Raw genomic sequence first — 13,752 nt, 5'->3', positions numbered from 1 at the left:
CTTGTTGGCTATCTATTTTATATATAGTAGTGTGTATATGTTAATCCAAAATTCCTAATTTATCCCTCCCCCCCTTTCCCCTTTGAAAACCATAAGTTTGTTTTCTATGTCTGTGGGTCTATTTCTATTTTGTATATGAGTTCATTTATACTATTTTTCCCCCAAGTATTTTTTTTGATGGATTTTAAATGGGATTGTTTTTTTACTTCCTCTTCCTGATAGTTCATTATTAGTATATAAACACACAACAGATTCCTGTATATTAATCTTGTATCCTGCAACCTTGCTGAATTCATATTAGTTTCGAGGTGGAGACTTTGTTTCTTTATACAGAGTATCATGTCATCTGCAAATCGTGACAGTTTAACTACTTTCCTGCCAATTTGGATGCCTTTTATTTCTTTTTCCTGTCTAATTTCTATGGCTAGGACTACCAATACTATGATAAATAGAGTGGTAAGAGCGGGCGTCCTTGTCTTGTGCCTGAATTTAGAGGAAAGGCTTTCAGCTTTTCACCACTGAGTATTATGTTGGGTGTAGATTGGTTGTAAATGAGCTTTATTATGTGAGATATGTTCCCTCTATAGCCTCTTGATGAGGGTTTTTATCAGGAATGGATGTTGAATTTTGTGAAATGCTTTTTCTGCATCTATTGAGATGATCATGTGATTTTTTTCTTCCTTATAATCAACTTTTGAAAGTTCTCAAGGAGATCGTTTATGTTGTCTTTTTCTAATCATGTCTTCCAAACTGAGTGTGCATCTGACACTTACAACACCTTTCAATATGGATGAGCCCCACCTCAGGTGCTCTGTAGCCGTGCATGGCTGGTGGACACCATATCTGACAGCTCAGGTGTAGTATAAACCCTCTCACCACCTAAATTATACCCCAAGGATGAATCATGTCCTTCATTCCAAACAGCATTTCAAAAATCAGAACTCTGGGGCTATGAGTCATTTATATTTGTACTTATGTCTTCATTATGTAGTAATAATGATTTCAAATTGCTATGCATGTAAAGATAAAAGTGACCCAGGGAATAGTATCGATTCAACTCATGGAAATTCCAATCTCTTGCGCATTTTTCCCATAGAGGACCCATGGCTGAACACTTTAAGGAAGCAAGTAAATGTACGGTTTGCCTGAATTATCTTGAAAACCCCATGTACCTGAAATGTGGATATGTCTGCTGCTTCCAGTGCCTCGATTCACTGCAGAAGGAGGCTGATGGGGAAGGTTTATTGTGCCCCAACTGCTCTGTGGTCTCACAGAAGAATGACCTCAGGCGCGCTCTCAAGCTCGGAGCTCTGGTTTCAAAGGTTAAGGAGTTAGAGCCCCAGCTGAGAGCTGTTCTCCAGATGAACCCAAGGATGCGGAAGTTCCAAGGTAAGACATCTATACAAACTGCCCTCAACCCATAAAGGGCCCTGGAAAAAGCACCTTTTCAAAAGCTCTCCACTAATTAAGGGCACTAGCCGAATTCTGGCACCTGAAATTTCTATTCTTTCCAAGAAACCATTGTTCTTACCTGTAAGTATAGATAAGAACTATCTGTTGACTTTTTCAAAAATTTTATTGGGGTATAGTTGATTTACAATGTTGTGTTAGTTTCAGGTGTACAGCAAAGTGAATCAGTTATACATATACATATATCCACTCTTTTTTAGATTCTTTTCTCATATAGGTCATTACAGAGTATTGAGTAGAGTTCCCTGTGCTATACAGTAGGTCCTTATTAGTTATCTGTTTTATATATAGTAGTGTGTATGTGTCAATCCCAATCTCCCAATTTATCCCTCCCCCGCTTCCCCATATCTGTAGATTTTTAAGAAAAAATAATATTTAGGCCATGCCCTAGTCCTGTGCTATCCAATATTAGATACATTGGAATATTTCCAATGGCCACTGCCAGCTCCTGATCACTTGAAATGTGGCGATTGCCACAAGTAGAAATCAGATGTGGATATATTGGAGGATATGGAATGTATTATTAAAATCAATTATACCTGATTGTTATTTTTAAACACGTAAGAAAATTTAAAATCCACACGGGGCTCTCGTTGCGTTTCTTTGGGTGGCACTGCGACACAATCTGGTTTTTCAACTTTGAGGATGTATAAATTCCCTGACCATCCAGTTTAAAGGCAGGTTCTTCTTCGTGAGCTCTGGGCCGACCTGTGAATCTGGATTTCTGACTTGAGCTCCGGTGGTGCTGGTAGCGAAGGTTCATGGCCCACACTTTGAGTAACAGGCCCCTGCATCTAGTGAATCTGAACCCTTCAGGCAGCGAGGCCCAGAGATATGCACTGTTTAAAAGCCCCAGGTGATTCTATGCGCAGTGAGTGTGGACAAGGAATACTTAGAGCACAAGCCCCCCAGGGAAAAGGATGGTAAAAGTGCATGTGGTCGTGACTGTAGGTTTCAGTCCTGTTGCCGAGTCTGGACCTGAGCACTGCAGCATGCACTTCAATCCCTGACCTGGACCTAAGATGCCTGATTCAGGCTCAGAATTCTGAGCAAAGGGGAATTATCACAGCTTAGCTGCGTGTCTAATTCGGAATGCTAGGACAGACCTCCCAGGCTCATTGGAGAGTGCCACAGTCTCATTCTATCACCCATTCCCTGCCTCCTACGATGGGTCCTTGGGTGTGAATGGGGTGTGATGATTGCGCGATGATACACCTTCCAGCCAGCAGTGTCATTGGGAACGTAACCACTTGTTTTACTTCTTGAGTGAGTTTCCGTTTTGCTCCATGCAAACCTGTATTTATGATGGTGAAACCTGTCACAGAAACTTGACAAGCCTTCACAAGTCCTCTCCAATGGTCAAGAAGTCTGAGCACCTCCCAAGGAACCATGTTATAAAGGAGCCAAGTGAAGCCATTGGCCTTTGGTCCAGAGGGTTTATTTCTGAGGTTCCTGTGGCTCTATGCACATGGTCACATTAGGACAGGCAGGTCTATGCACCCATCCTCATCACAGGGTTAGTTGGAGATGTTGCCAAAACACATAGTACTTCTCCAGTTAACCTGGCCCGTGAGCACTGCCGCATCCAGTTCTGGGTCTAAGTTGCTACAAGATCCCAGTACATCCTTACCCATGTCTATGGGAATCCCTTCCTCTATCTTGACTTCCAGAGTTAACCCATCTCATCCAAAGACCCCTAGCATGTTTTCTTTATATTTTTCTATAGCTCCAGAGAATGAAAAAGGACTGGAATGCAATTGCCTATTCGACAACTCTAAACAAAGAAAGTAGATGCAAAAAGAAGAAAAAAGAAAAAAATACCTTACTATTTCAAAATTATTCTGCAATATGTAAAATCACCATCATTCAAATGTACATTTGATGTCTATATTTTGACCGAGTCTGTGTCAACTGGAAATGTTTGAGAAAAATCAATACCCATGGACTCTTTTTTTCATGTATATCATGTACTGAAGAGAAGAAATAATATTTTAATCAAATAATCCAATTAATGTAAAGAAAACACCAGTATGAATCAGAAAGACTAGTTCCATTTTAATCATTCATTCTATACATGGAATTGGATGTAATCCAGGTCAGGGAATCTTCCCCAGGAACCTTCTGCAGAAGTGTAGAGTTAAAGAAGTGAAAGTGAATGAGACATTTGGGACTTTTCAGAAACCATGGATTGTAGTGTCCAGTGTATGTACTTGCTTATTTTTCTTTCCACAGTGGATGTGACCTTGGATGTTGACACAGCCAACAAGTACCTCATCATTTCTGAGGACCTGAAAACTGTCCGTTGTGGGTTTTTCAAGCAGAAGAAGAGGTCCCGACCTGAGAGATTCAGCCGTACAACTTGTGTCCTGGGATTCCCTCTGTTCACCTCTGGCCGCCATTACTGGGAGGTGGACTTGGGGTCCAGCCAAGAATGGGATGTGGGCGTTTGCAAAGAATCTGTGCGTCGACGAGGGAAGACTCAACTGGCTCCAGATCTTGGCTTCTGGACTGTGTGTTTGAGAAATGGAGATGCCTTCTCTGCCCACACTGTGCCTTCCACTGTTCTCAAGGTGAGCCCCAGGTTACATCGAGTGGGGATTTTCCTGGATATGAATATTGGGATTGTTTCCTTTTATCACGTTGGTGATGGATCCCATATTTTTACATTCACTAAAGTTTCTGCTGGGGAGCCACTGCGTCCATTTTTTTCTCCTGCATATCCGACTGAGGATGATCAAAGCTTCCTGAGAATCTGTCCTTTGATGAGTCTAGGCACTGATGGCTCCCTGTGGAATTCAGGGCAAAGTACATGAAACTCTGACTACGGAAACGTGGATGGAAGATTCTTGTGTACACATAGCTGTGGATGGGAATGTTCCTGTTTGCTGCACATATGGTACAAAAGTGTAGCAGAAAATTATGGAACAATTCATGAATCATTAACACAAATTGTATTAGGGAAAATTACATTTCCAGAATTAGCGTTATGGTTTCAGGACTTGTTTATTTCTGTTCCAATTATTATGTTCTTTCAGATCAATTTCCAAATGTTTTCTTTTAATTTTCTGTAAGCTTAACTTAGTGCATGATGGAGATTATAAACTAAATAAAGTTCATTTGTGACTCTACAAATGCATTTTTCTACATATTATGGAAATAAGACATGTTTCAACAGTAAAAAAAAAAAAAGTGTGCACGTATTCAGTTTCACTCAACAACTGAAAAACACACATTCATTTCAAGTGCACCTTGAACTCTACGGGCCGTATTCCATTTCTGTTGGACATTTCCGGTCATGCTCCAACCCTTCTACCCCCAGCTGGACCCATCTGGCTGTGGCAGGAGGCCTTGCAGAACCTGAGAAGTTGATTTAGTCAACGGGGGACATTCACCATCTTATGCAACATGTGAAGCCATGACGATAAAGAAAATGAAACCCTGTCATTTCTCCAGCTTTTGTGTAAAAATCAAAGTCAGTTTACTTCTCTCAGGACAGAGTATTCAGTCCATTGCCCCTAAATGCACACACACCGCCTGGTGCAGAGAAGGCCTCAGGCAACACTTGCTGAATTAATAAACGTCTCCATTCTGCAGACCTTGTCTCTCAAATATGCCTTTTGGAGAAATCTGAGACGTGAAGAAGAAATTCCATCCGAGTGGCCTCACGTCAAGTCCACTGGGTTCTCCTGTGGCCCCACCTGCTTCCACTGACTGCTCAGCTCTGGAGTGACATTGCCCTGCAGGGGCTTTTATTGGAGATGGTTCCCATTTCCTCCTTATTCACATTCCACCTCCCCTCCTTTAAGCCAGTCAAATTTTGATTAACTTCTGGAATACGTGAGAGTTTATTGAAGATAGGGAGGTGACCACAAACAAAGGAAAACAATTTATCCTGAGAGTCATTTTATTTTTGTTAATAGTGTTGAAATAACTTTCTAAGTCTTAGATGGAGCTGCTCCTACTTGGCGGTACCAGGTCAGCAAACTGAATCTAATGTAATTCTTGTTTCCCTGTAAGTGCTCCACTGGATCATAAACAGTATATATCCAGTCAGCCAATCTCTAATAGCCAAGCCACCTCTGGATGCTGTACTTATTTCCTTGCTTCTTTTCGCCCAAACAACCTTTTGTATGTGGCCCCAGCCAATCAAATATTTTCTATTTTTTTAATTTTAATTAATTAATTAATTTATTTATTTATTTATTTGGTTGTGTTGGGTCTTCGTTTCTGTGCGAGGACTTTCTCCAGCTGCGGCAAGCGGGGGCCACTCTTCATCGCGGTGCGCGGGCCTCTCACCATCGCGGCCTCTCCCGTTGCGGAGCACAGGCTCCAGACGCGCAGGCTCAGTAGTTGTGGCTCACGGGCCCAGTTGCTCCGCGGCATGTGGGATCTTCCCAGACCAGGGCTCGAACCCGTGTCCCCTGCATTGGCAGGCAGACTCTCAACCACCGTGCCACCAGGGAAGCCCAAATAATTTTCTATTTTTTACTTCCTTGTTTTTTATTCTTTATACTATTAAAGCCTCCTGCTACTTCTGCCCTGTTTTGCAATTCTTCGAATAGGGACTGTTTCAAAAATGTTAAAGCTTATAACCTAAAATACTTCCTTTAATCATTTTTAACCATATAGATGAAATATTGTTTTACTCTCATTCTGAGATAGATCTGGACTATTATGACTGTTGATGACATTTGGACAAGGAAGGAAATTTTGACACCTGCTACAAAATGGATGAACCTTGAAGATATTATGCTAAGTGAAATGGAGCCCATCTAAAAAGAAAAATACGCTATGATTCCATTTATAAGACACTTAAGGAGTCCAATTTATAAAGACAAAGAGTGGTGGTTGCCAGGGCCTGGGAATTGGTGCTAAAACAGTTATTGTCTAATGGGTACAGAGTTTCAGTTTTGCAAACAAAAAGAATTCTGGAGGTAGAGTATAGTGATGATTACACCACAACATGAATGTACACTTAAGATGGTTAAGGTGATAAATTTCATGTTTTGTGTATTTTGCTGTGATTCTTTAAAAATGAAAAAAACTGAATAAAATTAACAGTGGTGTGTGCAACAATTTGAAGCATTTCAACCTACGCGTAATTGGAGTCATGGAAGTTGTAGTGAAAGAGAAAAGGATAGAGAAGTACCTGCTGAAAACTTCCCAATTTTGGCCAAAAAAAAATATCAATCTACTACTCCAAGAAGCTCAAGAAACCCTAAGTACAAAAGCAAAGAAAACCATACCTAGACATTACCATACTCAAACTAATAAAGGCCAAAGGTAAAGAGAAAATCTTAAATGTTGCAAGAGAATGATGACATATTTATAAGGTTGCATCTCTAAAACTACCAAAATTGACATTTTGAGCTAGAATACTTTTTGTGATGAGAGCTGGCCAGTGCCTTTTATGTTATTTTGCAAGGTTTCTGGGCTCTACCCTCTTATTTTCTCTTATTCTCCTGTTAACATCTACAGCGTCTGTAGTGATGTCTCTTCTTCATTCCTTCTACTACAGGTAACGTGTTCTCTCTCTTCCCCACCTCTTTCTTACTGCAAATAAAAGTTTATCCATTTCCTTGATCTTGTGGAACCCAACATTGTCTTGATTTCACCTCATATTTCTCAATTTCCTATTTTATTGATTGCCATCATGGTTTTTTGTTTTTTGTTTTTTAATTAATTTATTTAATTTATTTATTTTTGGCGTGTTCGGTCTTTGCTGCTGCACGTGGGCTTTCTCTAGTTGCGTCCAGCGTGGGCTACTCTTCGTTGAGGTGCACAGGCTTCTCATTGTGGTGGCTTCTCTTGTTGAGGAGCACGGGTTCCAGGCACTCAGGCTTCAGTAGTTGTGGCATGCAAGCTCAGTAGTTGTGGCTCGCGGGCTTTGTTGCTCCGTGGCATGTGGGATCTTCCGGGACCAGGGATCGAACCCATGTCCCATGCATTGGCAGGCGGATTCTCAACCACTGGGCCAGCAGGAAAGCCCCGCTATCATGGTTTTTATTGCTTCTTTACTTCTATATCTTCTGAAGGTGAATTGCTCTTAGAGTACTAACTTAAAGTAGATGCTTCTATAACTGATCATGGTACTTTCATCCTTGCTAATACAAGTATTTAGTGTTCTATATTAACCTCTAACACGTGCATCTACACATTTTGATAAGTTGTGCTTTTATTTTCGTTCAGTTCATGATATTTTCTAATTCTCTTGTAATTTCATCTTTGCTCTCTTTTTAGAAGTGTGTTGTTTCACTGTCACACATGTGGAGATTTCCCAGATTTCTTTCTGTTTCTGATATCTAATTTAATTCTGTTGCCATTAGAGAACATGTATAGAGAATGTGTATATTATACCAGTTTTATAATTAATGAGTTTTTCTTCTGGACCTATACATTTTCCTGGTTCAAAATTTACATGTAGCCACATTAACAAAAGTGAAAAGAAACTGTGTCAATTATTTTAACATTATAAACATTGCCATTTCAAACTATAATCAATTCTGAAAAGTTCTTGACAAGATAGTTTACTATCTCTCTATATTAGCACATGTTTGAAATCCAGTGTGTATTTTATAATCAAAGCATCTCTCAGATTAATGCATTTCAAGTGCTCAGTAGCCACATGGGTCTGAAGCTACCGAACTGGACAGCCAAAATCTAGACCCTTTCACCAGCTCAGTGAAAAGTCTTATGAGGAATCATGTCTTTCAACTAATCAGCATTTAAAATATCAGAACCAGGACCAGGAGTATTTCTGTTTGTATCTTCATTACCTAGTGCTAGAGATGGCACACAATAGGTCCACAGTAACTTGATGTGTCTAAATGGGTGGGGACAGATTCTGAGGATGAATAATCATTCAACACATTAAATCATTATCATGAACATTTTCCCCAAGCAGAGACAAAGAGCTGAACACTTTAAAGAAGCAGTAGCTGTCCTATCTGCCTGACTTATCTTTTAAAATCCATGTACCTGAAATGTGGACATGTCTGCTGGCCCCAGTGCATCAATTCACTGCAGAAGGAGCCAATGGGGAGGATTAATTGTGCCCCTTGTGCTGTGTGGTCTCTCAGAAGAATGAAATCAGATCTATTTCCCAGCTGAGAGAACTGGTGCCCAAGAACCAGTTATCAACTGAAATTTCCAACTATCAATTGATAATTCCAGTGATCAATTTAATGCATTCTAATGTTATCTCTCTATATTTTCTAATAAATGCTTTTTCTTAATCCCTCTCTGTATGTCAAGAAATGATTCTGTTTGGCAATAATTGCCCAGAACACAGGGAGAGGCTGGCAGTCCAACGAGAGACTCAAGGAGAGAGATCCATGTGTGTCTTAGAACAAATTACAATCTCCTTGCAGAGTCATGTGGACACAACAGAGACCTGAGGACTTTGAGGAGGGAAACACTGGCTTCAAAGGAGGTATTTTCCAGATTAAACAGACCTGAGACCATAAATATCAAGGGTTGTGGAACTTAAGCTCAGGGGAAAGTCCAGCCTTCAGATCATATGCTGATGATCATGGTGAACAGACTTTGGAACAGTTTGGAAAACTGAGACCATGAAGGAAAATGCCCAATGGGAAACATAATGAAGGGGGCCCCTGGTGCACTTTGAGTGTCCCCTCCTCCCCATTTATGACTTTCATTCTGAACTTGGATTCTTCCAAAGTGAACATAGAAAACTTCCTCTGCTCTCTGCTCATGTAGATCTTCTCAGTAATTCCCAGGAGTTGTCACTAATCCCCAGACGTGGATGCGGGTGATTGAGCACTGAGGATAAGATTTGCTCCTCATTGGAGACGCCCCAGACTCTCCATGCCGACAGTGTCACCTCTACTACAGATGACATGATACTGGCACCTCTGTGGGGAGATCAGGTCCAGGGACCCTGTCCCTATAACTATGGCCCATCCTGATTGACACTACCCTGGAGCCAGGTCCAGGCAGATGAGTGCTTCCTTGTGTTCAACCTCAGGGCAGAAAACAGGAGAGAAGTGCTCTCCAACAGGAGAGGAACTCAGAGCTGTGCTGTCAGCACCCTTGGGCAGGACAAGGGCTCACACTGCCTTGCCCTGAGGTGCCCCATTCATGCCCTGGCTGGACAGGTAGAAGGTAAGAATGTGCTGGGGTGTGTATCTGAGTGGGACCAGAGCCATGAGGTTCACTGCAAATCCCTGTGCCCTGGAGTCCCTGAAAATGATGGAAAGAGGGATGGGGTCACTGTGGAATCTGTGATGAGCCTTTTATGGCCAGAGTCACAGAGCTTCTCAATCATGTAAAAAAGGGTCTACTGATTTTCTAGGACCTAACATATGAGGGTTGGGTGTACAATTTCTGCCAAGATATACTGTCACCATTCTGGGTGTTCTTAAGTTGTGTGTGTAGATGTTGCTCATATTTTTATCAAGTTGAATGGGGAAATGCCTCATTGTCCTAATTGAACCTGGAGCAAGAGGAGGAAGAAAAAAGAATTTGTAGTGAGATGAAATCCAGTTAATTGTCAAGTCTGCCAAAATGGTGTGAATGTTGGAAAATAACCAATGTATGCCCGTTGTTAAAAATTGGAAATAGGATTAGAATAATGCTGTCTGTGGTAATTCAACACTGCATTTTATATTTTGAAGTACAGTGGAATGTACCTTGGGCCATGGTATTGTCTGAATGTTTCTGTCCCCCTGAATTAGTATATTGATATGTAACCCCCAAAGGTGACGTTATTAGGATGTGGGGCCTTTGGGAGGTGATTAGGTCACGAGGGTGGAGACCTCATGAACTGTATAAGTGCCCTTATAAAAGAGTCCTCAGAGAGCTCCATAGCCCTTTCCATCATGTAAAGGCACAGCGAGAAGGTGCAAGCCATGAATCAGGAAGGGAACTCTCTCCAGAAGGGGACAATGCTGGTGCCTTGATTTGGACTGCCACCCTCCACAACTGTGAGCAATAAATTTCTGTTGTTTATAACCCACCCAGTGGGTGATATTTCATTATAGCAGCTCAGACAGACTAAGGCCAGTATTGAAAAGGACTCCAGGTGGTTGTCACGGCTAAGACAGAGAGAAAATGTCTGAGAAAAGGTTTAGAGATTCTTTCCTGGAAGCAACGTGCCCCCACCCAACCCAACTCTCCCTGTGTCCCAGGGAGACTCTCCAGGGCTGTGTTCCTGACTCCTTTGTCCATTGTCCTGGGCACACGATGAGCTCTCTTAGCAGGACTTTCTCGTTCTCTTAGGAGGTCTCCACGATCCAGCCCTGATTTCTGTGCTGACCTGGGACGAGGTGAGTTACACACTCCTCTGCTTGTTCAGCATCATATTAATTCCTGCTGCTTCCACTGTATCGTGTGCATTTTTAGTCACGGCAGATATAAAACCCGGAAGTTACAAGGAAGCAACTGGAACAAGAAGTGCTCAGGCACCAGAGAGAGAAACAACTCCTTAAATTTTGTTTCAGTGAAAGCAGAGCTGTGTCATCAGAAATGTTGTTGGAAAATAGGGCTTCCGAGTCACTCCCTTTGTCTCTTCTGAATGGTTTGCACCTGCTTCTCTTATCACATGGAAACTGACCTGCCCACGCTGGTCCCCCCACACCTGTGGGTGAAGAGAGGCTCGGGGTGGGGGGCGGCAAGCACTGGGGTGTGCGTTCCTGTCACAGCACAAGGGCACCTTCTGTGGGTTTATTTGACTCTGGCTGTGGTGGTGCCCCCATGTGTGACTGTGTGGGGCTGGGGGTCCTGGATTGTGTGGGGGCAGGTGTGTCCTTCTGCAGTTCTGGTTCATGATTGGTGGTGTCAGGGAGGCACCTCCTCTGTGGGGTAGGTCTCTTTGTGTCCCGGGAAATGTACAGCCAGGAGGTTTGACCACATCACTCACCCCAGTAAACTCTCAGCCCCATGGGAAGGAGGTCATGGGCCAGGATTGTGGGAGGAGAGGTGCAAGGGGATGAGGGGACCTGCATGCACTTAGAAGTCGCTGGGAAGTGTGATGTAGGGAGAAACAAGTGGGGTTTCAGGGGGTTATATGAGGATTTACTGGGCATGAGATTCAAGTCAGATCTTTTGCCAACAAACAATGTTTGGTCAGATTCATTGAGACTAAAGTTTAACAAACTATAGAAATATGGAATTGTACAAGTAATTGTTAGTCAAAGGAGATTTCTGTATAATTAAAATTTCTGATTAGAGGCTTGTATAATACAGGTTTATCAAAGAAACTGCAGGGGGGCTTCCCTGGTGGCTCAGTGGTTGGGAATCTGCCTGCCGATGCAGGGGACACGGGTTCGAGCCCTGGTCTGGGAGGATCCCACATGCCGCGGAGCAGCTGGGCCCGTGAGCCATAACTGCTGAGCCTGTGCGTCTGGAGCCTGTGCTCCGCAACGGGAGAGGCCACGACAGTGAGAGGCCCGCGCACCGCGATGAGGGGTGGCCCCCGCTCGCCGCAACTGGAGAAAGCCCTCGCACAGAAACGAAGACCCAACACAGCCATAAATAAATAAATAAATAAATAATTAAAAAAAAAAAAAAAAAAGAAACTGCAGGGAAGGGATTGCTCTGTAGTAATGAATCAAGGGTAGAGTGGGATTATATATAAGGATACATTAAAAAATATATATCAATACATTTTTGCTATTATTATTATTATTTTTTAATTTATTTATGGCTGTGTTGGGTCTTCGTTTCTGCGCGAGGGCTTTCTCCAGTTGCGGCGAGCGGGGGCCACTCTTCATCGCGGTGCGCGGGCCTCTCACTATCGCGGCCTCTCCTGTTGCGGAGCACAGGCTCCAGACGCGCAGGCTCAGTAGTTGTGGCTCACGGGCCTAGTTGCTCCGCGGCACGTGGGATCTTCCCAGACCAGGGCTCGAACCCGTGTCCCCTGCATTGGCAGGCAGATTCTCAGCCACTGCGCCACCAGGGAAGCCCCATGGTATACTTTTGCACATAATCCAGTATTGCTCCAGATAAATGTTACTCCAGAGTGGGTGGAGATTTTATTTCATAGGTGAAGATAAGAATCCTGGGAAATGAAGGAGGTATTTTTCTATTTTAGTATGTATCTTTTTTTCACTCATATTTCTCCAACATACTGTAATGTTACACAGGAAATCAGTGTTGTTCAATGTGCTGATTCACCTTTAAACCTGAATCTTCTTTACATGGTTGACCCTAGTAAATATGATTGATTAGATGGATGAAGTAATGTGAGGGAGGGAGAAGAAGCTGCCTGTTTCATATTTCTCACTTGAACGTCTGGTTTTCATCACTGAAGAACAGAGACTTGGGTCTTATTTTTCTATTTGTCCTATCTGCTTCTTTCTCTCTTTGTTTTTTCTTTTACCTTCTTTTGGGACAGTCTGGTGTTTATAATATTCCATTTTTTAGATTGATAGAGTTAAGGTATAACAATTTTTATTGATGGTTTTAGCTATCACATACAGGTTCCAATAGTATTATATTGTAGTTAGAAGTATTGTTGACGGGCTTCCCTGGTGGCGCAGTGGTTAAGAATCTGCCTGCCAATGCAGGGGACACGGGTTGGAGCCCTCGTCCAGGAAGGTCCCACATGCCACGGAGCAACAAAGCCTGTGTGCCACAACTACTAAGCCTGTGCTCTGGAGCCCACAAGCCACAACTACTGAGCCCACCTGCCACAACTACTGAAGCCCACGCACCTAGAGCCCGTGCTCCACAAAAGAGAAGCCACCGCAATGAGAAGCCCGCGCACTGCAACGAAGAGTAGCCCCTGCTCGCGGCAACTAGAGAAAGCCCTAGAGAAAGCCCACGTGCAGCAATGAAGACCCAATGCAGCCATAAATAAATAAATTTATTTTTTTTAATGCTGAAAATAAGACATGGAACAACATAAATGACCATCAAAAGATGAATGGGTAGGGAATTCCCTGGTGGTCCAGTGGTTAGTACTCTATGCTTCCACTGCAGGGGACGCTGGTTCCACCCGTGTCGGGGAACTGAGATCCTGCAAGCCGCACAGCGTGGCCAATTAAAAAAAAAAATAAGTGAATGGATAAAGAAAAGAAAGGTTGTGTATGTGTGTGTGTATATATATATATATATATATATATATATATATATATATATATATAAAATGAAATATTAATCTGCCATAAATAAGAAAAAGATCCTACCTTCTAACAACATGGATGGACTTTGAGAGTATTATGCTAAGTGAGATAAGTTACACAAAGAAAGAAAAATACTGTGTGATATCTCTTATATGTGGGGTATGAAAGAGCCAATCTCATGAAACAGAGAGTGGAA

General features: G+C 42.5%; 1 protein-coding gene across 1 annotated transcript; it reads left to right on the top strand.

Annotated features, from left to right (window-relative positions):
- The first annotated feature begins 1,103 nt into the window (after nucleotides 1–1,103).
- On the top strand, nucleotides 1,104–13,494 carry RFPL4A (ret finger protein like 4A). The gene is made up of 3 exons (XM_068529147.1): nucleotides 1,104–1,389; nucleotides 3,703–4,236; nucleotides 13,448–13,494. Exons 1-3 carry the CDS (start codon nucleotides 1,104–1,106, stop codon nucleotides 13,492–13,494), a joined length of 867 nt encoding a protein of 288 aa, XP_068385248.1.
- Nucleotides 13,495–13,752: the final 258 nt, after the last annotated feature.

The sequence above is a fragment of the Eschrichtius robustus genome, chromosome 19 (genome assembly GCF_028021215.1).
Source record: "Eschrichtius robustus isolate mEscRob2 chromosome 19, mEscRob2.pri, whole genome shotgun sequence".
In the NCBI taxonomy this organism is placed as follows: Eukaryota; Metazoa; Chordata; class Mammalia; order Artiodactyla; family Eschrichtiidae; genus Eschrichtius; species Eschrichtius robustus.
Note: the sequence above shows the minus strand (reverse complement) of the source record. Positions and strands in the feature narration are given on the sequence as shown.